The sequence below is a fragment of the Erythrolamprus reginae genome, chromosome 2 (genome assembly GCF_031021105.1).
Source record: "Erythrolamprus reginae isolate rEryReg1 chromosome 2, rEryReg1.hap1, whole genome shotgun sequence".
NCBI lineage: Eukaryota > Metazoa > Chordata > Lepidosauria > Squamata > Dipsadidae > Erythrolamprus > Erythrolamprus reginae.
Window position 1 is genome coordinate 185,272,001 of NC_091951.1, and position 26,977 is coordinate 185,298,977.

The window sequence follows — 26,977 nt, forward strand, 5'->3', positions numbered from 1 at the left end:
CTATTCAATTATATAAGTGGTTCTCAATCTGGGGGTCAAGACCCCTTTGGGAGTTGAACAACCGTTTCACAGGGGTCTCCTAAAACCATGGCAAAGAAAAAATCCCCATGGTGTTAGGAACTAAAGCTTCTATTCTGGGGCCTTGGAACATATTTTTACAATCCAACCAATCAGACGTTTACAGTGGGGGTGTCCCCGACCTTCCTGCCAATCAGCTTAAAGCTCTGTTGGGAGAACTGGTGCTAGACCTAAGGTTGGGGGTCATCACAACATGAGGAAATGTATTAAGGATTTGCAGCATTAGAAAGGTTGAGAACCACTGAATTATATTATCAGCTAGTCATGCTTTATGAAATAGCAATAGACTAATTCATGAAAGGTACAAATAAAGTACAAATTCACAGCGAATGAAGTTTAATTCCTGGTGATTAGATAGTGGGTACCTAAAGTACCGCCTAAAAGCCAGCGACCCCTACCCTTGTACATTTCTTTGGTCTGTAACAGGGTATGCTTTATTTTCCATCAATTATTACTGCTGTGGAAAGTGCAATCTTATTAATTAACCCACTGCAGGTAGGCCTCAACTTATAATTCATTTAGTGACCGTCCAATGTTACAACGGCAATGAGTGACTTGTGATCATTTTTCACTCAATTGTTGCTACATCCCCATGGCCATGCGATCAAAATCCAGCCACTTGGCAATTGACTCACATTTATGACGGTTGCAGTGTCCCAGAGGTCATGTGATCCCCTTTTGCAAACCTCCTGACAAGCAAAGTCAATGGGGAAGCCAGATTCACTTCACAACCGTGTCACTAACTTAACGACTGCGGTGATTCGCTGCGCCACAACGGTGGCAAGAAAAGGTCGTAAAATGGGGCACATTCATTTCACAAATGTTTCCCTGAGCAACAGATATTTTGGGCTCCATGGTGATCATAAGTCCTGGACTGCCTGTAATTAGCAATCTTAAACACGTAGTAAAGCAGTTTGTCTTGCCTTATCCCCTTCACGAGCCTCTCCTTCCAAACCTAGGGCTGTATCAGCAGCATCATGTGCTACAACCTAGGCAGCCAAGTCCAAATGAGAGCATATCCTAACAGCAATTCAAGAATCAATAAAGGACGGGGTGGGGTTATTTTTATTATTGGCTATTTCACTCAGCATTACCTCTTATGACACTGCTTTTGTAAGACCAGACTCTTTAAAAACCTTTGGAGGGCAAGCAAGCAGGAGTGAATTTGCATCCTTTTCTTGTTTTTAGAGTTGCAGGCATTGTCATTTAAGCTGCTTTACTTGACCAAGTCATCAGACAGGCTCTTTGGTGGCATTAAAAATGTGGCCTTGATGGTTTTCTCTGCTTTGCAAATCAATCAGGCAATTTCTATAGCAAAATTGTATCTCCTGATACAAAAGGCTGTACTCACGTGAAAATACCAGCCTGCTGGATCAAAGAAGCAAAAGTTATTTCCTGTTGAAAGGAAGAGTTCCCTATGAACTCTTTATTAGTATTTGGCATATTTCCATTGGCCCTCAGATAATATCACAGGAAATGTGAGTCTCAGATCACTTCTGAGTGTGCAACAAACGTAGGGACAGACGGACAGGCCAGGAATTGGCCTAGTAGTCAACAGGGAAGCAAAAGACCTCCTACATGGCATAGCGTGATCCAGCTCTTAGATGAGTCTTTTTCTGAACATTGGTTTAGCAATCTGAAAAAATTGGGGGTTTCCTCTTCCTTCTTCCAAACATCGGTCAGCAGCTCAGAGTAAACGTTGTTCAGCTCACAGGCACACCGAGGTGTACAAAGTGGTGGGCTAGGGACTCATCCTATGTTGTGCAAAAGAGAAACACAATCTGTGGTGCACTTGGAATCTCCCTCCACAGCGGCGTACAACCCCCCTTTGGGAAACTCTCCGCTGCTCAGTCCAGATACGAGGCGTTGCAAGTCAAAGTCCAAATATAAGAGGATCCAAGTGACAGAGATGGAAGTGCTGATGGCGGGGAGGCAAATAAGACAGCCGAACGTTGTTGTTGTTGCTTATTTTAAAAACACTTCTCTTTCTGAAGATCAGTTTACAACTATCCCTAGTGGGAACTCTCTGCAACGACTCCCAAAGTTGAAGACAAAGCAACAAAAAACCCTTTACCAGTATTTCCCATCCTTTTTGACAGTGATTTTAAAAATATACAAAGGGGAGATAAGTGTCCTTAAGAATTCATCCCATTTCCATCCTAATGCCCATATAAAAGAAAGGTTTGGAGATGCATCTTTTGGGAGTTAACTCACTCTCAAGAAACCTGTCATTGTGCAGGAATTTGATCTAAGAAATCCTTTGCTTGTTTTAACAGCTCAAAGTCACTGGCAAACTTCCAACTTAATCAATTCTTTTTACAAACTTTTAAAAAAAAATGAAAGATGGAACCAAGAGCCCAAAGATAAGGGGATCAAACTTCCCCTTATCTTCATAAATACTTGCTCCATCAGGAAAATTAAGATCTCTCATGTGCACACAAATATCTTGCATACACCCATTTGGGTGTACGATAGGTACACATTCCAATTTCATTTTCAAATACATGTTAAAATATTCATGAAGTTACTCAAGCACCCTCACATTTCAATGGGACTGACCAGGTTCAAATTTGGGGATGAGTATCTTACTCTGTTTTGATTTATTAAAATGCCTATTCCCTCATTGCCCTAAACCAATAGCTAATTTTACTCATCTGGTTTACATCTTGTGTTAACCCACAGGAGGACACATGATACCAAGTCATAAACTATGGTTTACACACCACAGTGCATGGGGTTCATGCAACTGGCCAAGCCAACACTGAATAAACAGACAACTTACGGCAATGAGTGCCGCAGCCAAACAGTGGTGGACAACTTGGCATCTACCCAATTTTAACCACTCCTTCAATCAATTGAACCATCATGATGAATGGCAAAATTTGTAAGAGTCGTGGTTCGAAATATTTCAAGGACAACAAATTGTCTTTGGTCTTCATACCTCCGGGAAATAAAGTTCACAAGTCTTCAGAACAATACAAAATCTTGGGAAAAGCCCACGTCAGGCAGCAAGCAAAAAACATGCTCAGCAAAATTACAGTTAATCTCTCAATTAGACAAAACAAGCTTGTACAGAGGATTATTTGACTAGCAGGGAGAAGAACAGTACACAGAAACATGATCTTGAACTGACGTGTTTAATTTTTTGCCCTAAATACAACTTCAACATTGTCCATTTCCGGAAAGCAGGCAAGCCATTCCTTAGGTCCAGTCTCTACCATAGACCATGTAATCCATGCCCAGCTCATGGAAGAAAGACACTTGTAAAAATCAGATTGAAAATCACTCCCAGGCTGATGGAGACAGAAGTTGGGAGCCCTTCAGGGCAAAGTCCTAGGAGAGTTGACCCTTCAGAGATCGGAAAACAGAGGCTGCTCCCGGTTGTTGCTCCAGCTGCCCAAGGGCACGAGAGGGCTTTGCCCAGAACTAAATGAAGGAAACTGAGCGGTCACAAAGAAGAAAGGAACATGGCTGATACTTCCGTTGGACCAGCACTGTGAAAGAAAGATACAACCATCAAACCAAAGGCAGTGGAAGCGAAGCATTCCTGTTTACTCAAGAGGGCCTAGGCCAGGGGTGTCAAACTCGAATTTCATTGAGGGCAGCATCAGGGCTGGGTTTGATCTCAGAGGGCTCTGTGTGCGTGTGAGCCTGGGAGTGGGCATGGCTATGGTGGGCTCTGCATGCATTGTATTTGGGGGGGGGGGTTGGGCATGCGCACATCTTGCTGGCCAGCTGGTCTTCAGGTTTCTGCTGTGCATGCATGTACAGGGGGGGCATGCAGAAGGGGCGTGGGGGCCCCTGCACCGCATTTTGAGGGTTTGGGTGCACATGCATGTATTCACATGCGCTTTAGGCACTCGGTCTGGAAAATGTTAGCCATCAGTGACAGGATGTTGCTTGTTTTCTATTCAGAACAGGTACTTGAGGCCACATAACTGTGCTCAGTCCAATCCAGTCCTCCTGCAGCACTCTGTTGGCTGAAGATGGGCCACATGGAAGCACCGCACAGCCTGTTTTGGCCGGCAGAAGCCCCACAGGCTGGTTCTTTGATATTTCCAGCCCAGCCCCAAGTGCCAGATTTAAGCACCTTGCAGGCCAAATGAAGCGTGCGGGCCTTGAGTTTGACACCCCTAGCCTAGACCATCACAGGGCCTTTCTTCTTCTTGCTGGGAGAGATTCCAGGTCATGGAGCTTCACTCTTTGTCTAAAGCAGAAATGCATTTCAGCAAGTCAACATTGAAAAGGTAAATTCAGAGCATTGTGCTGTGCCTCTTCTGTGAGGCTCAACTGCTTTTGCTTATTGGTTTTATTGCTTTTGGTTTTGTTATGTATATGTTTTATTCTTTGCTGCAAGATGTCCAGAGTTTGGTTTAAGATGGACAGCTATATATATATTAATATAATTATATATTTTAAATCAATAAATAAACCTGCTTTTGGAATCTGAAAGATGATTTTCTGGCCTATTTGCATATTTCTTTCTATTGTTTTTGTAGCCATTATGAAGCCTTTTCCTTTCCTGACATCTATTTTTCTACTTTGTTTTCTTATATATATCTTGACAGTGAGCTGGGCAGCATATATATTTAATAAATAAAAAACCTCAGGTGGAATGTGGAGAAGATATAAAAAAGCACAATTGCCCAACTTAAAATATATTGAAAACAGTTTGTTTTCACCGTGGTTAGAACACAGTATTGCAGGCTAACTCACTACCCATTGCCAGGAATTTGATCCTGACTGGCTCAAGGTTAACGCAGCCTTCCATCCTTCCAAGGTTGATAAAACGAGGACCCAAATTGTTGGGCACAAGAAACCACTTAGAGAGGGCTGTAAAGCAGTATGTAAGTCTGCTATTGCTATTAATATTCATAGGTTTTCCCTAGGCCTTTTAGGTTTCCTTCACCTGTCCAAATTCCCACCACTCCAGTTCTCATCTCTGTCCAGAATATAAATGGGGAGAAACTGCTGGCGCTGCCCTATTTTGATTAACAGGTCTTATACTCAATGATCATATATGTTAATTGGGAAATTTGGTCTGCTTAATTTCTAATATGTTATGCTCAGAAGCCATAGTTTACTCTTGGATTCTTATTCCTAAATTCTTAGCGGAGGGGAGGGGGGGGACAGAGATCTCCATTTACACACTACAGAAAGCTAGGAATGCTTATGAGGAGCAAAGCATAAACGATGGACTAATGGATTTCTGCATTAGTTGTAATATTCTCCTTCTTCTCCAATAAAATTTCAATTTTGTAGCAACTTTTAAAGGGGGTTATAGCCAGGCTTGGTTTTATCCTGCAGTTTCTTGGCCATGCAGAAGAGAACTGAGTTTAAAAACACAATAAATAGATAAATAAATAAATAACCTCTTTCCAAAGTGATATTATGTCTAAATGAATGATTTATGTTGAAATAGGGATTGATCTCCTTTTAGTCAGAGTGATGTACTTTCTTACATAAAATAAATATAAAACTTTGGCACAGGAATCAAGTACGCCTCATATTTCATTTCAGCTTTCCGTAATCTGGAAATAGTATCTTAAGAGCTTCAAAGCTTGCTTTTAAAAATTAATAATCTTGGGACTCTTAAGTTTCTAATTGTATATGTAGCCCAGGATAGAATCATGAAATGGGCACAAAATCCAAACAAATCCCTAAACATGGATTCAAAATGGATCAATCTACGCAATTCAAAAAACCCCAAAACAATCATTGAGTATTAGAGTAATATCTAAACAAAGCAATGCACCCCATTTGAATCTGGAGATAATTTTATCTAGTAAATCCAGTCAACATAGTAATCCTTACTCTGTTTACTGGGAAGAGCCCAGCTGTTGAGTAAAATATATCCCTTTAAATATTCTAGAATAGACAAGAGGAATCTTAGTTATTCCATACCCAGATAATAGCCATCCGGAGAGACTGTTGTTAATGCTACGGGAAATAAGCCAACTTTATATTGTATGTGTTTCAGGGCAGGGATGTGAAACTAGCGGCCTGTGGACAAGCCAGATACATCATGCGCAGGCCATGTCCACCCGAGCTCTGCAAATGAGAAAAGTATCACGATACGTCACGTGTTGGCAATGTGATGCTACAAATTTGCCACCCACGCTTTAGGGCAGTGATGGCAAATCTTTCCTCGGGTGCCGAAAGAGTGAGGTCATGTGCTATCATTCATGAGCAAGTGCCCCCACCCCTAATTCAATGCCTGGGGAGGGTGAAAGCAGCTTCCCCTACCCATTGGAGACCCTCTGGAGGCTGGAAACGCCTTGTATCCCAATTTCTGGTGGGCCCAGTAGGCTCGTTTCGCCCTCCCCAGGCTCCAAAGGCTTCCCTGAATCCTAGGGAGGGTAAAAACACCCTCCCAGAACCTCTGTGCGAGCCAAAACTCAGCTGGACGGCACACACATGCCCACTGGAGCTGAGCTATGGCAATGGCTTATGTGCCAGCAGATATGGTTCCACGTGCCACCTGTGGCACCCGAGCCATAGGTTCGCCATCACTGCTTTAGGGTATCTGGGGACAGGAAAACCTTTCCTCTCCTTAGTCAGCTTAGCCTTCTTTACAGCACTTAGAGAAAACATAGATTTAAGTAGCAGCTGCAATGGCAAAGACAGCTACAATTGTTCCCAGCTGGATCAGGCATTCATAATTCTCAGTATTTGAAGGTTGAACTTACCACTGTCAGAAGAGCTCCCTGCTTAAAGCAAGGATGAAAAGTGACCAGCTGTGGCTGAACTCCATCTTCACCCTGTACAAAACCACTGGAAGTGGTAGAAGAAAGAGTGTGCACATTAGAACAGGGATGCCTAAAGGCTGTTTTGATAGAACTTGGAGGTTTGCAGAGTCTCAGAACCTCAGCGCACATCAAAAGTACATTAAAATACTTATTTCTTGGCCTACTAATGTCTAATATTCCCTCTCTAACATCCCCAAAGTGCTACTTCTCCTGCTTCTTTGGCTTAAATACAGGTACTCCTCGACTTACGACCACAATTGAGCCCAACATTTTATGCTGCTAAGTGGAACATTCGTTAAGTGAGTTTTGCCCCATTTAACGACCTTTCTTGCCACTGTTTTTAAGTGAGTCATTGCAATTGTTAAGTTTGGGACACGGTTGTTAAGTGAAATTGGCTTCCCCATTGACTTTGTTCATTAGGAGGTCACAAAAGGAGATCCCACATACAGGTGGGATGTGCAGAAGGGGCATCGCATTATGGGTGTGGGCAATTACACACGCACGACAGCGCATGCACGCAGACTTTCACCACTGCGCTTATGGTCGTATCTCCGCATACAAAGACACTTCACCTTTCTTGTATTGGGTGGCTTTGTGAGGCCGATGATTGCCACATTTCTTGCATGAAGTTCTGCGGGGTTTTGGGAGGTTCACCATCTTGCCAGCGTTAGTGGCGCCCAGAGAAAGAGCTTCTTGCCAGAAGCAGAAGTTTTCTCCTCATTTTCTGCGGCCTGTGTCTTCCCAGATCTCTGGGCACGCAAGGCTTCCCCCCTTCCCAGCTGTTTGGAGAAAGAGGCTTTTCTCCTCTCCCACTGTTGTTTTGGGATGGGGGTGTCACACATGCAGGGGGTGGGATGTGCAGAAGGGGCATCGCATTATGGGTGTGGGCACTTGCACAAGCACAACAGCGTGTGCATGCACGCTTTCAGCACCCAAGGGAAAAAAGGTTCCCCATCACTGGTCTTATGTCCCTCAATCTAAACCTTATCTATTGTACAATGCCCCTCAACTCATCACTACTTCTTTAGTGACCATTGAAGTTACACTGGAAAAAATGTCTTATGACTGTTTTTCACACTTATGACCATTGCAGCATCCTCATGGTCATGTAATAAAAATTTGGATTCTTGGCAATTGGCAAGTATTTGTGATGGTTGCAGTGTCCCAGGGTCATGCGATCCCCTTTCGTGATCTTCTGACAAAGAAAGTTAATAGGGAATCCAGGTTCACTTAACAATTTGTATTACTAACTTAACGACTGCAGTGATTCATTTAACAGGAACATGTCCTGGAATTTAACCCAAAATTTTCAATGATAAAGAAAAAAAAAGAATCTACCTCCATGATTACAAATCTATGGCACGCGTGCCACCTGTGGCAAGTGGAGCCATATTAGAAGGCACGCGAGACTTTGCCCTGTGTCAGCTCCAGATGATTTTTGGCTTTGGGAAAGGATGTTTCGCTCTCAGTTTACTTCAGGGAAGCTTCCCTGAAGCCCCAGAGCGGAAAAAACAGCACAATGGGCAAACCAGAAGTGCATTTTCCGAACTTCTGCTTTGCCCATTGTGCTGTTTTTTGCACTCCCGAGCTTCAGGAAGCTTCCCTGAACCCTCCAGAATGCAAAAGACAGCACAATGGCAAACTGGAAGGGTGTTTTCCAAAACTTCCAGTTTGCCCGTTTGGGCATTTTTTTCACGTACCAGGCTTCATTAGGGCCTGTGCACATGCACAGGGGGCAACGCAGGGGTGTGTGCACATGCATGGAGGGGAGGGGGGTGGGCACGTTCACACATGCTAGCACACACACACACCCTTTTGGCATGTGAACCAAAAAAGGTTCGCCATCACTGACCCACCTCATCTGCCTCCCTACCATAATTACCATAATTGGAAGAGGACTTCCCTTTTAAAACTATTTTTTTTAAAAAAATCTAGATTATTTTTGTATAGCTAAGAAATGTCTTATGGAATCCATTTCCAGATAAAGAGGGACAGGACCATACAAACCAGGGCAGAAGTTCAAACACAGGGTTATTGCGAGTCCGAAACACTGCAATGATAGTCTTGGAGGCATCCAAATTTCCTGTGGGGAGAAAAAAAAAACCACATTAAAAAGTAAGGAACTTGGCAAAGCACTTAATATGTAAACCGTGGGCAGAATGTGAGAGCAAAAAATGGATTTTTCTAAACTGGCGCCATCACCTAAAGCAGCTGAAGGTGGGACGGACCTTGTGCTGATATTCCCAGATCTCCCTGCAATGGCTTTCCAACCAGGTACATGAGATTTTGGGCCTCATCTATAAAATAGGGAGACTCAGCTCAGCAACCTGACTTTTGGCTTCCCCACTGACTTTCACACAATTGCACTGCACTTGACAATCATTCGTAAGTGCAAACATGGTTGCAGATTTTGATCATGGGGATGTCAGGTGCTGTGGCAGCTGGAACTTTGAGGACCAGTCTTTGTTCAGCGCCATCATTACTGACAAACAGGTGCAGATCAAGATTACTTATATCGATGCTTTTAACATTTGGATTGGAGAAAGCTCCTGAGAACACGATCGACAGCCAGGAAAACAAATCAATGGGTCATCAAACAAATCAATCCAGGTTTCTCCCTGGCGGCTCAAATGACCAGGCTTCATGTTCAAATTATTCTACTCTGTCTGGACATGTTATATGAGAAGTATTAGCTCTCTGTAGAAATCTCTAATGAAAGGGAAGATGGAAAGAGATGAGCAGAACCAGCAGCAAGGGGGATAGACTCAGCTACAGTGGAGCATCCGAAGGCCAAGATTAGGGACAAATCGTCATGGAGAAAAATCTACATGGTTACTGTACATTGTCATTCATCTGATGGCATGTTTAAATATTGCTCCTCTCATCTTATGGAAATGTATTTGAAGGAAAACAGGGCAATTTACACCAAACTACAATGCAAGAGCCTTTGCTTTTGGTTACAGCACAACAGGGCCTGAGCTGAACTGATTGACAGCCATGTGCAATTGGTGTGACTGGTGGGCTTTGACAGCATAATCCTGTGCACACTGTCAGGGGAATAAATTTCAACAAACCAAATGGGACTCCTTCCAATAAATACCCTTGGGATTGCACTTTCAAATCTTTCCATATCTGAAAAACAACAACAACCAGAAAGCAACTTCAATGTGCTTGGGAGAAAGTGGGACATAGAGTAGTTTACTCAGATGCAAAGGGAACTGTTTCTAGTTCTTTCTTGGCCAATGCATTTCTCTTATACCACCAGCCTTTCTCAGCTGTTTTTTTAAAATTAGATTTATAGGGCCGCCGAACTCAGTGTTGACTCTGGATGGTGTTCAACAGAAAAACAAACTATAAACCCAAAGAGCCATAACACTTAAAGCAGGCCCAATATATAAAATAGCTAGTGCTCATGCTTCCCCCTTCTTCATAGCTTAGAGAAGGGTTGTCTTAACTGGCAATAGTGTTTAAGAAATCATGAAGGAAAAAGCAACTCCCAGCTTTAGAGAGAACACTAGGAGGTTTTAAAACACAAAGTTTTCTGGAGCATAACAAAGTAGCCACTTCATGCTTACAGTGCCCTTCCTCTCATTTCTACAAAAAAAAGGGGGTAAAATAAAGGGCTGGGGGTCATTTCAGTCTTCTAGCAGGATGCGCCATTCTCAAATACAGCAGATTAACCTACGCATGTGCTTTTATAAAGCAGGAAGTGGGTACTCTTTCATCCGTATCCCTCTTTTCCCAATATATAATCTTGAAACCTGAGGGGGGTCAGTTTGGGCAAATGTCTCAGCCTTTATAGATCTGTGGGTAAACTGTGGGAAAGGGGAAAGGATCACATGTTCCACTTGAAGCTCTCTGGAGGAAAGGCAGAATGTAAAATGCAGACGGAATGAAGGAGCAAAAGCCACATAATGTACTGAAAGTGTCATAACATTCTGAATAATCCACTTAACATATTTTGAGGATTTTATCTGAGGAGTACTGGAATACAATCACCCTAGGAAGACCATTAAATTCATCCTTGTTTTGAATAACTTTAAGGCATTTCCCCACCCCCTTTCTTTTTTTTGGGTTTGGTGATATTCCACTTTTTGCCTTGAAATGTAACCTATAAACGCCCTTCAAAATGCACGTAAAGCACATTCTTATGTTATGGCTCATGCGCTTTTGAAGCGACGTTGATTTCTGCTTGACAGTATATCCAGGAGGGGCGGAGGGGGTTGTTGTGGCTGACTGCACGAATCACCTGCACGCACAAAGTCGAAAGACAAACCTTTCTGGAAGCAAAACTCCCATGGTTTTCCAAAATGCCGCATTTGGAGAAGGACTCAGAGTTTGGCCTGGGCATGTTTGCTGAGGGCATCCTCCTTTGCCCTCCATTTCCCCAAGCTTCCCCTCCCCAAGTTTGAAAGAAGCAGGCTTCACCTTGAATGACCACCGCCAGCCTCTCCCCGCTTGGATCCCAAACCATGGAGTGCACTTCCCCTCCAATCCTGCAACACAGGGACAGAGGACTTGAAGCAGAACACAATGCTTCAGCATTAATGGTCAACCACGGACATTCAAACTTTCCCTGCAACAGGAAGAAAAAGGTTGGGAGTCCGGAATTTAAAAACTTTTTTTTAAAGTGTTAAAAAGGAAAAACTATCTTTTTTTAAAAAAAGCATAGTTCATTCTACAAATGTATATTATTATCCAATTATTATTACTATATTAAATTTATTTGAAGCCCATCCCGAGGTTTGAGCCGCTTCTGAGCTATACATTTTAGCTCCAGGGTTTCTAATTACTGGAAACCCTATTCAGAAGAATCTTTTTTTGACTCCCATCCAAACCCAGTTTTCTCTATGCTTCCAGCAACCAACGTTACCAACCCTCCAGAGCAACCACAACAGTGTTGAACGCTAGAAACAGTTCCACCAAATTTCACAGACATGGTATATTCCCTTTCTCTCACCTCTCCTCCCCATAGGGAGTCTCGAATGTAGTCTCTGAAAGATCTGCCACAATGGAAGCTGTTTTAGACCCACCGACCTGCCTTTGCTGCTCTCCTGAAACATTGGAAGTTACGAGAGAAACCAAACAAAAGGAGAATGTTGGTAGAAAGTGGCTTTACGCCCAGATCACATTCCCTGTTCGTCTCCCCTGTTATTGATTACTTTGACAAGCAGCTCTTCCAGATTCTACTTTCTTATTACCTGTATTCATTTAATAACCAAGTATCATGCAGAATAATCATACGTGTAGATTAAATAAATATGAAGCCGCCTTACACAAGACACTGAAGCCAACTCCACAGACAGGCCAAAAATCTATTCAATAGCATTTCTTCTCTGCATATACAAGAATCTCCAAAGAACACCACCCAACAACCCCAACCTCCACTTCATTGAAGAGATCAAGATTCAAGTATGCTCCTTAAAACTATTTTTCATACTGCAAAAACTAAGAAGCCGTATTCGTGTCACTGCTGCACACTCACCACTGTATTCCAGGAAAGATAAGGAATATATCACAAATTCCCCCTGGACGGTGAAGAGCAAACGACTGCCATCTGGACTCCAGCAACCAGTCTGAGATCAGGCAGAGGAAATGAAAAATAAATGCACTTTTAATGCAGGTGAAAATTATTTGCTAAATAGATTGTTGAGATCTGGATGTTCGCTATGCTTGGTTGTATTCCTGAGATGGAATTTTACCAGGGTAGGTAACATCATCAGTCCAATGGAGAGTGGAGTTTGCTAGCTGCTTATATGTAGCTTGCCTGCTGGTAGTCAACCTCCAGATAAACAGTCGAAGAAGAAATAATATCCTAATCAAGGGACCATCAAGGAAAAAAATATTTCCAACCAAAACTGGCTGTCCAAGTCAGCAAACTCCACTTTCTCTCTCAAGTTGGTCTGATTGCTTGGCCTGCTAATAAAACATCTAAAAAAAACCCAAGTTCAGTGAACACCAAGAACCCAAAAATTCAACTTTTAAGATACAGTATACATATTTTTAGTTTTGGAGAAATTGGGTTATTTCAACTTCATTCTACATGAAGACGCTTTTGAAAGCTGTCCAGAGACCACAAAAACTGCCCCTGTTGTAGAACACCAATTCCCTGGTTGCTACCTAGCCACCTATTTATTAATGTTTTGCAAGGCAGGAAAGAGAATGAATGAATGAATGAATGGTAATATTAAAATCATAAGAAAATTCAAAATAGAAATTCAGTTTCTGAATGAAAAGACTACATGATTGAATTGGTTTTTGATAACTGATTATGGGGGGATTTTTTCAAGATTTTATGTCAACCAGGCAGCTATGTTTATTTATTACTGAGCTGCATTTCATTATTTTAGAGCGGTTACTTCTGTCTTTCTCTTTGTAAACCACCCTGAATAGTATAAACTAGGCAGCATTGCGATTTTTGTAAATAAACAAGAACCTTTCACCATCCCATTTTCCCAACCTACCCGACAAGGACCTTTGATAGTTGGCCATTTCTCATAAGTCCACATCTGGACCTCCCACACTCTGCAACGAAATGGACATGTTGAAAAAAAGAAATGAAATTGCTTTGGGAGCACCATTCAGCTAGGAGAAGAGCAATGGCATTCACTCTTCTTACCCTACTGTCCATTACTCCCCTAAAGAAAGAGGACAAATCTTGGCTTCAAAGCTTTTCTGCTCACCTGAAGACTGCTGAAGGTGTCGCTGCTAGCACCTTGCTGCCATCAGGTGACCAAGCCAGGTACGTGACCCCGCCTCCTCCAAACCACTGCAACTGGATACAGTTTTCTGTGGAAACATCCCATACCTAACAGTACAAGGTCAAAACAAGAGACGTCACTGTGGAAAGAAAACACTGTGTTTCTTCCAAGAAGAATATTCTAGTAGCTCTCACTTTAAATTAAAATGACACCACCAATAAAGAGTCTGATGGGGAGAAAAATTAATTAACACCATGCACCCTGGTCTCCTTCTGAGAAGTCTGCCAAAAACATTTGGCCCCAAACCGCCGACACTTCAGGATCTCCATTGCCCGAGAGAACCATATCTGGAAAAAAAGGCATTCACTACAAAGCAATATCTGTGGCTCTATTTGTCACAGTGTTTATGCTATCTCTTGTTCTATACCAGAAGTGGGGAACGATGGTTCCCTTATGACTTGTGGACTTCAACTCCCAGAATTCCTGAGCCAGCCATGCTGGCTCAGAAATTCTGGGAGTTGAAGTCCATAAGTCATAGAGGGGTCATTGTTTTGCACCTCTGTTCTATAATAATAGTATAATAGCAGTAACAGCACAACATACTCACAAGCATGGATGTATCAACAGGTGAAGCCGACAGAAGCAATCCTCCACTGGGAGCCCAGGCCAGGCTGGTGATGGGACTGTGGCCGGGATGGCTGAGCACTTGAGCACAGCCAGATGAAGGCCTACAGGAAGCAGAGATACAGATCACAGGAAGCTTTGATTTGTTTAGATTTTCATTGGCATCTTATAAAAACCCATTCAGCAAGTCACAATTAAACCAGAAGTCTCTGTAAGCCCATCCAACTGCGCCTCCAGATATGAGCACATATGCTTGCAAAATAAAACTGGGTTTTAAGGCTGTACAGCAGTTTCAATCTGAAGGTCAGAAGGGGCTTAACCCAAATGTATTCTTTTCTAAGGTTGCGCTGCCACTGTGGATGACAAGTGGGTGATGCTGGAAAAAGATGTGGCTGCTTGAAGGAACTTCAGGGAGGTGCTATGACTGCAGCCTTGAAGGCTCCAAAGCACCTTTTCCCTTTGAGCCCGAACAACTGAACAGTCCTGCAAATGCCTCCTGTGTCATGTAAGGTACATCCGTACATCTATCATCCAGTGCTGCAGAATTCACCACATCCCCATTATCAGAAAGGAACAATGTGTGCAGCAAGTAACCGCATGACCAAACATCAGAGAGACTGAGTAGCACAGTTAAGACTTGGGATGGAGGTGGGCACTTAAATGGCCTGAAGCATTTGGATCCCAGCCTTCCACAAAAATAACTCCCAGATCGATAAAAAGGTATCGTCTCTGTTCAGAAGCTTGCAATCTTGAGACAACAGTAAATGTTGAAGAAAAAAACTAAAGAAAACAAAGACATTAAAATAAGAAATCTGAAAGCCACAAAGATCTTCATACACTGCCACTAACTGCTGGAAGGCTGCCTATGTCCTTGAAAGGAGACCCAGAACTTGCTAAGACTTCCTGGGGTGGGGAGGATGGGACATGGTAGCTTTCCTTTCTTTGTCTCCAATTAGCAGAAACTGAATGAATACAATGTCTTTCATTTTCTTGCATTCTTTATTTAGATAGTACACCTGTGAAAAGGGACACGTGATATACGAAATAAATAGTTTGGGGAAAACTGAGACTAAGAATACATCTCAAGTAATAGAACTGGGCTGTGCATCTGATATCTAATAAGCATTTCCTTCAAATAGCAGCGACCTAATAATACCAATTGTGACTTGCTGGCTAATATGGGCTGCCACCACTGATTAATCCACAAGGCCTGACTAGGTTACCTGGTAGAAAGGGAAGTGGGATCCAGGTGCCAAATCAACACACAGCTATGGCACCCCACAGCAAGGATAGATGCACACAGTGGCTTCCAGGCCATCAAAGCCACATTTCTTTGCAAACGATGCTTCAGGATTGGGACTATAGTACTAGAGAAAAAAACCCAAAGACAAGATATAAATTTCCCCAGAGGGCCAGGGATACCAGGCACATATCAGCAAAATGGGACTACGGAATTGATGTAGGCTACTATGTTGCTTAAACATCCTTAAAATAACATGACAAAGAAAACAAATCGGGATTTGTCCTCTGTTGCTCCAAAGTGAAAGACAAAGAAAGTCTTTAATTATATAAAGGTAAATTTCAGTTGCATGTTAGAAGAAATGACCTAGCAGAAAGGAAGGTAGGCTCCCCTTCCTGAATGTCCCCTTCAAGAACACGCTACAGGAATATTCTTTCACTGAGCATAGGGCTAGATTAATGGTCCTTTCAGTTCCTAAGATTCCAACCAGGAGGTAAGAAGTTACATTTCTACATACAAGCCCAAGAATAAAACAATTACTTTTATTTATGTAGATTTCTATACAGAGCAGCTAGACAGGTAGTTTGACAACTGATTGTCCGCAAGTGGTGATCCATTTCTATTGGATGATCACTGGGAGATTGCTGAGATCCCTGACAAGATAAACCTTGGTTTGGCCTTATTTATTACAGAAGATTAGTATTTTAATATTGGCTATCTACTGGTTGGGAATAAAACCAACAGCTTTCCAAAAGGAAAACATTACAGTGCAAGGATAAAAATGATCAAGTACTTAAATTATTTTTAAAAAGTTAAATAAGGGAGATTCATTTCAATAACATCAAAAGTCAATGAGCAACTTGGAAGGGCAGGGAACTAATTACACCCTTGCAAGGAAGGGTGGCACACTACAGTTTGAGAGCCCAAAGAAAACTTTTCTCTTGTTAACTTTCACAGAGAAGAAAATTCTCAAAGCAGATCCTCCCTCTTTGTATTATTAATTGGGCAGGCCCATCTGAGAAAGTCTTCACTTCTTGATAAGAATATGTAAAACTACTTGACATAGACCCAAAAATGGGCAAAGAAGAGGTGTACAGAATGGCCAACCTTTAGTCCAAATGATCTCCTTCTCCCCGTCTGCCCATACATTTTGGGAACACCTTGTTTTCAAGCAAACCTAGTTTGTTCTTATGGATAGCTCACATTACCATTTTCATCTCAAGATCCATTAATCCAACTACAGTGGTATCCTGGTACTCATCTTTTAATTGTTTCTGGGAGGCACAATGAGTACAAAAAATGATGAGTACCAAACAGATTTTCCCCATAAGGAATAATGATATGAGTGCTAAGGCAGCCAACATCGACAAGTTCTAACCCGTGCATTGAGTACCAAACAACAATGGGTACTGGCACAAATTTTTCACATCAAAATGTGTTACCAGATTTGATAAGTTTCAAAGCAGTTGAATACCAAGGTACCATTGTATTTCTTCCTCTTTGTTTTTGAACCTGTACTAATCAACTCTTAAGTAAACTCTTGAATAGAACTTTCTACACCACCCTGGAGAGTTCAAGCTTTCTGTCAATGCTAATTGCCACCGGTCTCAATTTGTTCAGAGTTATGCTCTACCTTAGGGCAGTTAGGTCCCTTACCTGTTGGTATTATAAACATGGACAGAGTCATCCAGAAGGGCCACTGCAAATTTGTTGGTATGAGGATGCCACGCAAAAGCTCGGATTGAGCAGCCTGCCCTGTGTAAGCAAGACAAAGGCTGTTAAAAATAATCATTTAGGCTTGTTTCCATCTAAAAGCCAAATGGGATTTAAAAGACAGAAGCTACAGAGTTGAGGTTGTCCAGATGCCAGCACAGAAAATGTCAGCATAAATGAAAACTGAGTGCTTTTGAAGAGTCATGTTAGAATGGCTAACCAGCAAGACAATTATTTCAGAAAACATGTGTGCGTAAAGGAAATATTTTAGCTTGCATTTATGATTAGCACGGAACTAATACCTGCTATTCTAGGGTTAACTGATACTGTATAAATAGAAGATTTACATAAAGTAACATGCATTCAGAAATATGATTAAGGGCTCTGCAGATTATCTAGTCAATAAGACTTCCATACATAGTAAAGAAAAAGAATATGTATCATGTTTATAAAATATGTCAAATTCAAGTTTAAAGCAGATCAACTGGATTCCTTTTCAATCAAGAAGAGGATTCAGATAGCAATCAATATTTGGTTACTGGATACATGCAGACCACCCAGGACTCACCAATCCACAGCCTGGGAGAATTTTGCTATTATATCTTCACTTGGAAGCTTTGAGAAAGCAGAAACAGCAGTGTTAATACTTCACTGACAGCCACTTAGGAGTGGCCATACCTAAATATCCAGGAGAAACTGGCTAAAGAAAGAAGGAAAGGTACCTTCTATGAAGTGGAAAGAATGCACAGCTACCATATCTGACATCTCTATTGATCCCACTATGGACTTCCTAGTCACTAACTCCTCCGGCCCCTCTCTTCTACTTGGGCTATGTTATGCAAACCTCACCGACAAATGGGGAAAGAAGGAGCCGTGGAGGGAGGATATCCAACAGCAGAATCCTAATGCACATCGAGATCCAGATTTCATCCATTGCAGAGCTGAAAGATAATATAGATAGTCCTCAACTTATAACCAGTTGTTTGATGGCAAAAATGCCCATAGGAGAGTGCATTTAGATTTACTACCGCAAGATTGCTTAACAACTGCTATAAAAAGATGACTGAAAAAGTTGGGCCTGGTGATGTGGTCTCTTGACTTATGACTATAATGATTTATGACTGGAATTCGGTCCCAATTGTGGTCATAAGTCAAGAACTTTTTTCAAAATGAAAAAGGTTTTCTGCAGTCACTACATAACCCTAAAATTGAAAATCAGGCTTGATGTTACATCCTGCTCTATGGAGACTTGGTCTCTGACAGAAATCCACTTGAAGAGACTAGAAGCATTTGAAATGTGGATTTACAGGCTGCTGTTATGTATAAGTTGGATTGACAAAATCAGAAATGAGGAGGTGATAAGCCGCTTGGGAAGCCAAGGGAAACCATCAAAACCACTAAAAAAAGATGAAAGTTAGAATGTTTTGGACATGTGATGCAACACCCAGAAAAATATGGCACACTTTACTTAATCCTCCAAGGAAAGATTGAAGGCCAGGGGTCCAGATTGTTTACTAGGGGAGTTTTATGAGACAAGGGAAGAACTGATTGAACCTACACTTTTAGAACTCTACAATGAAGTTTTATTAAAATCTAAAATGCCCATATCATTGAGAGAAGCATATATTATAGTGATTTTGAAAGATGGTACAGATGCAAATCAAACCCAAAATTACAGGCCAATTTCACTCTTGAATGTGGATTACAAATTTTTTATGATGATCATGGCAGGAATAATTTAAAAATTCTAAATGAAATGATTCATCCTGATGAAAATGGTTTTCTCCCAATGAGACAAATCAGGAGCAACACAAGAACGGTATTAACCATTTCAGATTACTATGAAGCCCATCCAGAGAAACAAGTAGCTCTTGTTTTCTGGATGCACAAAAAGCATTAGACAATTTAAATTGGAAATATATGATTAGACAAATTAAAGAAATGAAATTTGGAGATAAATTTGAACAAATGATAGAAACAGTATATTCTACTCAAAAAGCAAACATAACAATAAATGGAGGTATTTCAAAACCATTTGAAATAACAAAAGGAGACTGTCAGGGATGCCCCTTGTTTTTTATCCTAACATTAGAGTGTGTGTAGATTGTTAGTACACTTACCTAGCTCCTTTGAGGATTCCACCCAAGACTGATTATTCTTCCCCTGGTCTGAGTCCTGTTCCTCTTCTGCGTTTGCAAGTTCTTCAAGCACACCAGCTACTCCAATGTCACGCCTGAATAAAATATATTGTATGAAAGCTGCTATAGGTGAAAGGGAGCATGATTATGTTCCATATACAATTGGAAAAATAAATTGATGTGCATCAAACCAGCTTCAGATTTTGCCATCATAGTTTTTCTCTTTCAGCTTCTCTAAGGAGCTTTAGTGTTCTTCGGTGATCCGGACTCATGGTTTTTATTCCCTATCTTCCTGGCTCACTGATCACCCACGTATCTGATCAGATCTGTTGTAGAAAATCTACATTTAGAAGCCAAACCTTCTTCAAGTTACTCAACTCAACCAAGTAATTTCCTTGCTTACTCTTCTGTAAGAATATAAAAGAAAAGCTGTGCTGCTTTATCATCACCAGACCAGGCCTGGGAAAACATATTAAGAATGGCAAGAAGACCAAGCACAGCTGCCATGATGTTATGCTGGTTCTCCACTTATGAAATGCTAAAGAGATATGATGCAGGTATTCTGTGTCTGTGTATGTCCGTCCATCCTTAATGCTAAGAGAGATGGAAGAACATTACTAATTCCCACAGCCAATTTCTGAATTTTCTTGTCAGGACCCTAACAGCTATCAAACAAATAACTATAGCTTAGCAGGCCATTCTCTAACTGCTTCTTATGCATAAAATACCAGTTGATGCCAATCAAAAGGATAGGTTGTGCAGAGAATATTTATTTGTAGTACAGTGTTCCCTCGATTTTCGCGGGTTCGAACTTCGCGGATAGCCTATACCATGGTTTTTCAAAAAATATTAATTAAAAAATACATCACGTTTTTTTCCCTATACCACGGTTTTTCCCGCCCGATGACGTCATATGTCATCGCCAAACTAATAATTTTTGCAAATAAATAACAAAAAAATTAATTATTGTTAATAAATAATTATGTTTATAAATATCAGGATCACTAAGTGTCTTATTCAATGGTGAGTACCAGTAATAGTGGTGAGTAAATGGTTGTTAAGGGAATGGGAAATAGTAATTTAGGGGTTTAAAGTGTTAAGGGAAGGCTTGTAATACTGTCCATAGCCAAAAATGGTGTATTTACTTCCGCATCTCTACTTCGCGGAAATTCAACTTTCGCGGGCGGTCTCAGAACGTATCCCCCGCGAAAATCGAGGGAACACTGTATTACCCAATTTACCGTCTAAAATAAGAAATATCTTTTTAAGCATCAATGCCAAGAAGAACAAATGCAGTTCTCTTAACTGATTTAAAGTATGTTGTGAACATTAAACAACTCTGTATTTAAAACTGAAAATAACCTCTGTGTAAAAGCTGAACAAAGACCATGAAGGTGGAAGGCTTGTAGGCTTGTAAATCTGATCTAATCACCAGAAAGCAAGGTCATCCTAAGATTCTGCTGCCACTTTTTAATCTATTTTTTTCTTCTTTTCTCCACCCTAACCTCTGATTCATACACTACAAGTGGGAAATTCGTGAAAAAAAGAAAACAGCACAGAGACAAAACCCAGGAAAAAAAATACCAAGCGTTCCACTTATAGTTCTTCAGCCAAGAACTGGGAGTGAGCACTTTCCTTTTTCCTTTTTATTAAACATTTAAAAAGACACGACATGGGAATTTATACAATTTCCTTCTTCACAACAGTTTTGCGTCGTTGTGCACTTTTCTTAAAGCTCAGGGCAACCGGTGTGTGGAAACACGAAATCTGACATGACCATCCTAACCCAATCCGAACTCACCAGGCTCTGATGCACCTCTTCCAGAGCGACTCCTGGTGATGAATGAAGGCCGGCTTGGTGCTGTGTTCCAGGCGACTGAAAGCTTTCAGGTTTTCTTTGGGAATAGTGGGGGTAGGAAGACTTTCCATCTGCACAATTATCCATAGAATTAAGAAGAAAGTGAAATTCCTTGAACAAAATTATTTGTAGCAAAAATAAAGCTTGATAATAGGACAACAAATCAAGGTTCCAGTTTCACCTTGGTTTATAGGCAGCACCGTACATCCGATTTTTCTATATTTTAAAATTAGCCAACAGGTACTAATTAGAATTCAGACTATACAAAGTGTTTCTTCCTTCTCCTTCCCTCCACACTAAAATTGCCCAGACATTCAAAAAGCTAGAAATTAAAGCTTCTAGGCACAGAGCTCTATGTGTGGTCTTTTCCTAGCAGAAACATTATTTAACCATTACGTAAAGTAAGTCACAGAATTAAAGATTTCTTGGAAAAGAATTTTGTTTGCGTTGGTCAAATGTAAACAAACCCAGCCTATTACTTTCTGTTATTTTGCCTGCTTTCCTCTGTTTGAACATCCTTTTCATGTTCACGCTAGACTGATCAAATGGTATTTCTGAAGACCTTCTGATGAGGATTAGCCAATCCCCTTCAAAGGTCACATATATGTAGTTCATGACTTAAAAGCACAATTTAGCCCCAAGTTTCCACTGCTAAATAAGGCAGTTGTTAAGTGAGTTGTGCCTCATATAATGGCCTTTTTGCCACAGATGTTAAGCGAATCACTACAGTTAACTGAATCTTGTGGTCATTAAATGAATCTGGCTTCTCCTCATTGGCTCTACTTCTAAGAGGTCTGCTGGGAAGATAAAAGGTGATCATATGATCCCAGGGATAGTGCAATATCATAAATACATGCCAGTTACCTAGTTCCTGAATTTTGATCACTGACCATGAGGATGTTGCAAATGTGAAAAACAGTCATGTCAGTTTTTTCTATGCTGTTGTAACTTTGAACAGTCACTAAATGAATTACTATGTAACATTTACATAAAGCCACTGGGTTAGATCATCCAATGGCATGGGGTAAGGTATCATCAGTATGCTGATGATACACAGTTATACATCTCCACCCCATGCCAATTCAGTGAAGCAGTTGGTGTGGTGTGCCAGTGCCTGGAAGCTGTAAGTGTCTGGATGGGAGCCAAGAGGCTCAAGCTCAACCCAGACAAGACCAACTGGCTCTGGGCATTTCCTCCATCTGTCTGTCCATTGTTGGGGAGGGGACTTTGACCCCCTTCAGACAGGGTCCGCAACTTGGGTGACCTCCTGGATCCACAGCTGAGCATTGATTACCATCTCTTGGCTGTGACCAGGGGGACCTTTGCCCAGGTTCACCAGGTTTATCAATTATTGCCTTATTTGGACCAGGAGGCTTTGAGTGCAGTCACTCAGGCCCCTCATCACCTCCTGTCTTGATTATTGCAATCCATTCTACATGTGGGTACCCTTAGAGAGTGTTTGGAGACTGCAAATAATACAGAATGCAGCCGCACGAGTCGTCATGGGTTTACCTCGGTACACCCATATAACACCAACGCTCCACATGCTGCACTGGCTACCAATTAGTCTCCGGTCAGAATTCAAGGCTTTATTACCAATAAAGCCCTACATGGCTTAGGACCAGACCATTTACAAGATCATCTCCTGCCATATACCTCACACAGACCAATAAGATCTCACAGGCTTTCTCCAGGTCCCATCGACTAAGCAATGCAGATTGGTGGGATTGTGGGGAAGGACCTTCTCTCTTGCTGCCCTGGCTCTATGGCAGTGTTTCCCAATCGGTGTGCCACGGCACACTGGTGTGCCGCAAGACATGGTCAGGTGTGCCGCGAAGAAAGCAGCTCAGCTTCTGGTCTCGAAATTTTTTGCAAAGAGCAAAAAGTTGTGAGAACAGAAGCTGAGCTTCCTTCTTTGCGCCTTCCAAGTTTTCCAGCAACTGCAGCGCCCCGCCCGGCTGGAGCTTCCCTGGCGGCGGCAGCAGGTGAGCTTTGGGGCCTGGTGGGAGGGTAGCGGCAGCGGAAGGGCGGCGCGCAGCGGGAGGGTGATGGTGGCGGCAGCGGCAGCGGGTAGTAGCCGTGAGGCAGCGGCAGAGTGGTCAGCTGTGAGGCGAAGCTCCGGAACAGAGGGAGAGAAAGAGAGAGGGAGAGAGGGGGGAGAGAAAGAGATAGCAAGAGAGGGAGAGAGAGAGGGGGGGGGAGAGAAAGAGAGGGAGAGGGAAAAGAGAGAGGGAGAGAGGGGGGAGAGGGAGAGAAAGAGAGAGAGATAGCAAGAGAGGGAGAGAGGGGGGAGAGAAAGAGATAGCAAGAGAGGGAGAGAGAGAAAGAGAGAGGGAAAGAGGGGGGAGAGAAAGAGATAGCAAGAGAGGGAGGGAGAGAAAGATAGCAAGAGAGGGAGAGAGAGAAAGAGAGGGAGAAAGAGGGGGAAGGAGGGTGAGGGAAAGACATAGAGGGAGGGAAGGAGGGAAAGAGGAGGGCAAAAAAGAGAGGAAGGAAGGGAGAAACAAAGAGATGGAGAGAGAGGGGGAAAGAAAGAGGAAGGAAGGGAGAGAGAGAGAAATAGAGCGAAAGGGAGGAAGAGAGAGATTTTTTTTGTCCAAACTTTTTTTTAGCGACACCCCCCCCCCCCCCCGCTCAATGTTCCCCAGGATTTTCTAAATGTGAATAATGTGCCACGGCTCAAAAAAGGTTGGGAAACACTGCTCTATGGAACCAACTCTGCTCAACAGTACATACTGCTCCCATCCTATTGGACTTCTGAAAGGCTGCAAAGACCTGGCTTTGCCGACAGGCCTGGGGGCCATGAATATTAACACTTGTCACACCCAAAATATGTTGATTGGTATGCATGTTGTTTGATCGGATTGTATTGGGAGTTTTATAATGGGTTTTTTTTTTATAGTTTAGTATTTATAGTTGGCTTCTTACTGTTATTATTGTATTGCATTTTATGTTATTGTAAACTGCCTTGAGTCCCATGGGATCGAACAGCATTGAAGTTGAATAAATGAATGAATGAATGGTTGTTAAAATGAGACCTGTACTGCTTTTACTGTAATTAATTCTTCTGCCCTTCCTAATTTTTATTTATATTTTGAGGCTGATTCCTACCACTTTATTTTTCCCAAATCACTGAAGATAAAGGCTACCAGAGGTGAGCTGTTACAACCCAGGCAGCCATTAGAAGGCAATAATTCCAATATCATTTAATGGATGTCGGGATTTTTGCAATTCAGATCTGGTAGCCCTTCCAGAAATATTTAATTCAATGAAACAAGGAGTTGAAGTATTGATCCACTAGAGTACAGACAGGGACCCATCGCTAATTCTTTCAAGCAGATTAAAGAAAAGTTCAAATTGTTAAACCCCCCCCCCCTTATTTTTAAAGTCAAGTATCTATCAGACATTAAATTTCTAGAAGGCTTCCTATTATTAAGAGAAGATGGTAGCTGATTTCTTTTGATGATCGAAAATTATGACTTACCTGACCTTGGAAATTAAGTGGAAGCTTCTCATAGCTCCGGCCAGAAACTAAGGCATTGTTGAATTCATAAAGGGTGATGTCACTTGGAGGAGGTGGATCTGGAAAGAGTGCTAGGGAACACATCTTTCTGGTCATTGAGAAAAAAGCAAAGAGAAAGAAAAGAGACTCCTTAAAAAGGCACACCATGCTGGAGTGGACGTTTCAAAGTAATTGCACATTGCTAAATATAGCACTACTAACTACTCCAGAGAGGCCAGTAGCAAGTTTTAGCCCCTACTTCATTACAAATAATTTAGGCAATTGACTTAAAAGCTTTGCAAAATTGACCCTCTCATAATTTGTGACTTTGAGTGGTGAATAGCAATAAGAATCAGAAAAGAAAATTAAACAATATAATGAAGCAAATTAAGTTGGCAAAAACACATCATCAGGGCTAGTAATAACAAAATCCTGTACGCTCTCATTAAAAAAAGGCTCTACTATTCTGATCCAACACACAAAAGAACAGGTGGGTTTTTACAATTCTACAGCAATTAAATAGGATTAAGGTCATTTTAAGAACTGGGTACTCATGACCTGGATTATAAATTGTTATGGTTGCCCCCCATATGGTGCTTACAATTCCTGATTTTATTTCAATTTCCCTTGTTCATTCACCATTAATTCGAAAATATCTTCTTCCTTACTTTCGACTATGTTTTGAAAATGCAAACAGAACATTGATTTTTCCATCTCGCAATTTATTATAGTGTCCATTGGTTTTTTGAATGACCACCGATTGGCTTTATGACCATCACAAGTTATGACCATGATGGGTGGGCTCTATTACAATCCTAACTCAAAGACTGCCTGCATCAAATATACAGCATAGTGCATCATTAATGTTGCTTTTACAACTTCAAGTCATTTTATAAAAAACTTGGTGCACAGATTCAAAGTCATGAACAATTCACAAAGGTTTGTTTTTTTTAAAAAAAATGCAATCATCATGCACTGAACTCTCAAGGAAACAGCAGAATAGGGCATCCTTTTTTAAATGGGTCATTAGTTCAGACTATCAGTAACACTACAATGATTCTTATCTGCTCTTACCGTACTTGGAAGTTGGTTGCCTAAATCCACTTTATTTCCATGTAAATATGCACAGAATTAGGCACAAGATACTTTCAAAGAATTACCTAATAGGTTAGTGGAAGAGGAAGCTAACTGCTTATTGCCCAAAGCATGCCATTCAATACCTGTTGCTGGGGGTTGGAGAGAGAAGGACAGACTGGTGGGTCTCATGCCCTGCTAGCGGTGAGCCTCCAGAAGGCATTTGGCTGGCCGTGCCAAGATACAGACTACTGGATTATATGGACTTTTGTTCAAATCCAGGGACTTTCAGAAACGTGGACTCCAGCATAAAGATTCCTGTGTTTATCACTTTTGTGCATTCAGGTCATTACCAACATCTTGGATGATCTGAAAGAGGTAACAATAGCAATAATAGCAACAACGATTATACATCCAGCAGTCCCCACTTTGACAGCTACCCCTTCTGATAAAACAATAATATTATAACTGTACAGGAAGTTCTCAACTTACAGCAATTCATTTCGTGACCATTGAGTTATAACAACATGGGGAAAAAGTGACTCATGACCATTGTTCACATTTAAGAACATTGCATTAGCTCCATGTTGAAAATTCAGACACTTAACAACTGACTCATAGTTATGACGGTCACACCATTCTGGAATGTTGTGATCCCCTCTTGCAACCTTCAGACCAACAAAGTCAACAGATTCGTTTAACAATTGTGCTACTAATAGCTGCAATGATTCACTTAATAACTGTGGCGAGAAAAGGTGCAAAGTGGGGGAAAACTCACTTATGAACTGCCTCACTGAACAAAATTGAAATCCGTCATGATCGTAAGTCGAGGACTCCCTGTGACCGGAACTATTATCAATCCCAGTGGACTCACTTTATCCCCAAAGCGGTGGCCTGACGTGAGGAAAAATACAACTCGGTGCACCTCCACATTTCCTCGAAACCAACTGAGGCGGACTGCCAAGCGCTGCTTCCCCCCCTGTCTTCGATCCGGAGTGCTCGGCTGAGGCAGGAAAAAGGAAAAAGGCCTAGCCGAGCCCCACTTTCCCCCCCTCCCGCTCTGCCAGCAGCGAGACTAGGCCTGGCCGGGCCTGTCTCACTTACTTACGCGGCCGTGAATCTCTCGCCCAAATCTGCTTCGGTTGGGAACGAAGGAAGGCCCAAAGCGAAGGCACTCTAGCCAACTTCGGCTTTTCGCGGGTAACCGTTCAGGCAGCGGCGACGGGCGCTGCACAGGGTCAAAAGAGAAAAAAAAAAGCGAACGCTTTTCCTTTGCCTTCGCTGCGGATCTCGAACTGGC

At 41.9% G+C, this 26,977-nt stretch overlaps 1 protein-coding gene across 3 annotated transcripts; it reads right to left on the reverse strand.

Annotated features, from left to right (window-relative positions):
- Positions 1-3,201: 3,201 nt before the first annotated feature.
- AAAS (aladin WD repeat nucleoporin) lies at positions 3,202-26,977 on the reverse strand. 3 transcript variants are annotated; one of them, XM_070740748.1, is made up of 19 exons: positions 26,786-26,957; positions 26,552-26,680; positions 25,824-26,046; positions 24,586-24,712; positions 21,045-21,172; positions 19,226-19,338; positions 17,955-18,046; positions 17,674-17,720; positions 17,049-17,147; positions 15,376-15,519; positions 14,136-14,256; positions 13,511-13,635; positions 13,292-13,352; positions 12,313-12,403; positions 11,788-11,881; positions 11,256-11,323; positions 8,835-8,910; positions 6,768-6,852; positions 3,202-3,572 (listed from the first exon to the last, which is right to left on the reverse strand). In XM_070740748.1, exons 3-19 carry the CDS (start codon positions 25,898-25,900, stop codon positions 3,429-3,431), a joined length of 1,692 nt encoding a protein of 563 aa, XP_070596849.1. In that variant the 5' UTR covers positions 25,901-26,046; positions 26,552-26,680; positions 26,786-26,957; the 3' UTR covers positions 3,202-3,428. The 3 variants fall into 3 exon arrangements, with proteins under 3 accessions (XP_070596849.1, XP_070596847.1, XP_070596848.1); XM_070740746.1 differs by lacking the exon at positions 26,552-26,680 and having other exon boundaries at positions 26,786-26,977; XM_070740747.1 differs by lacking the exon at positions 26,552-26,680 and having other exon boundaries at positions 26,782-26,965.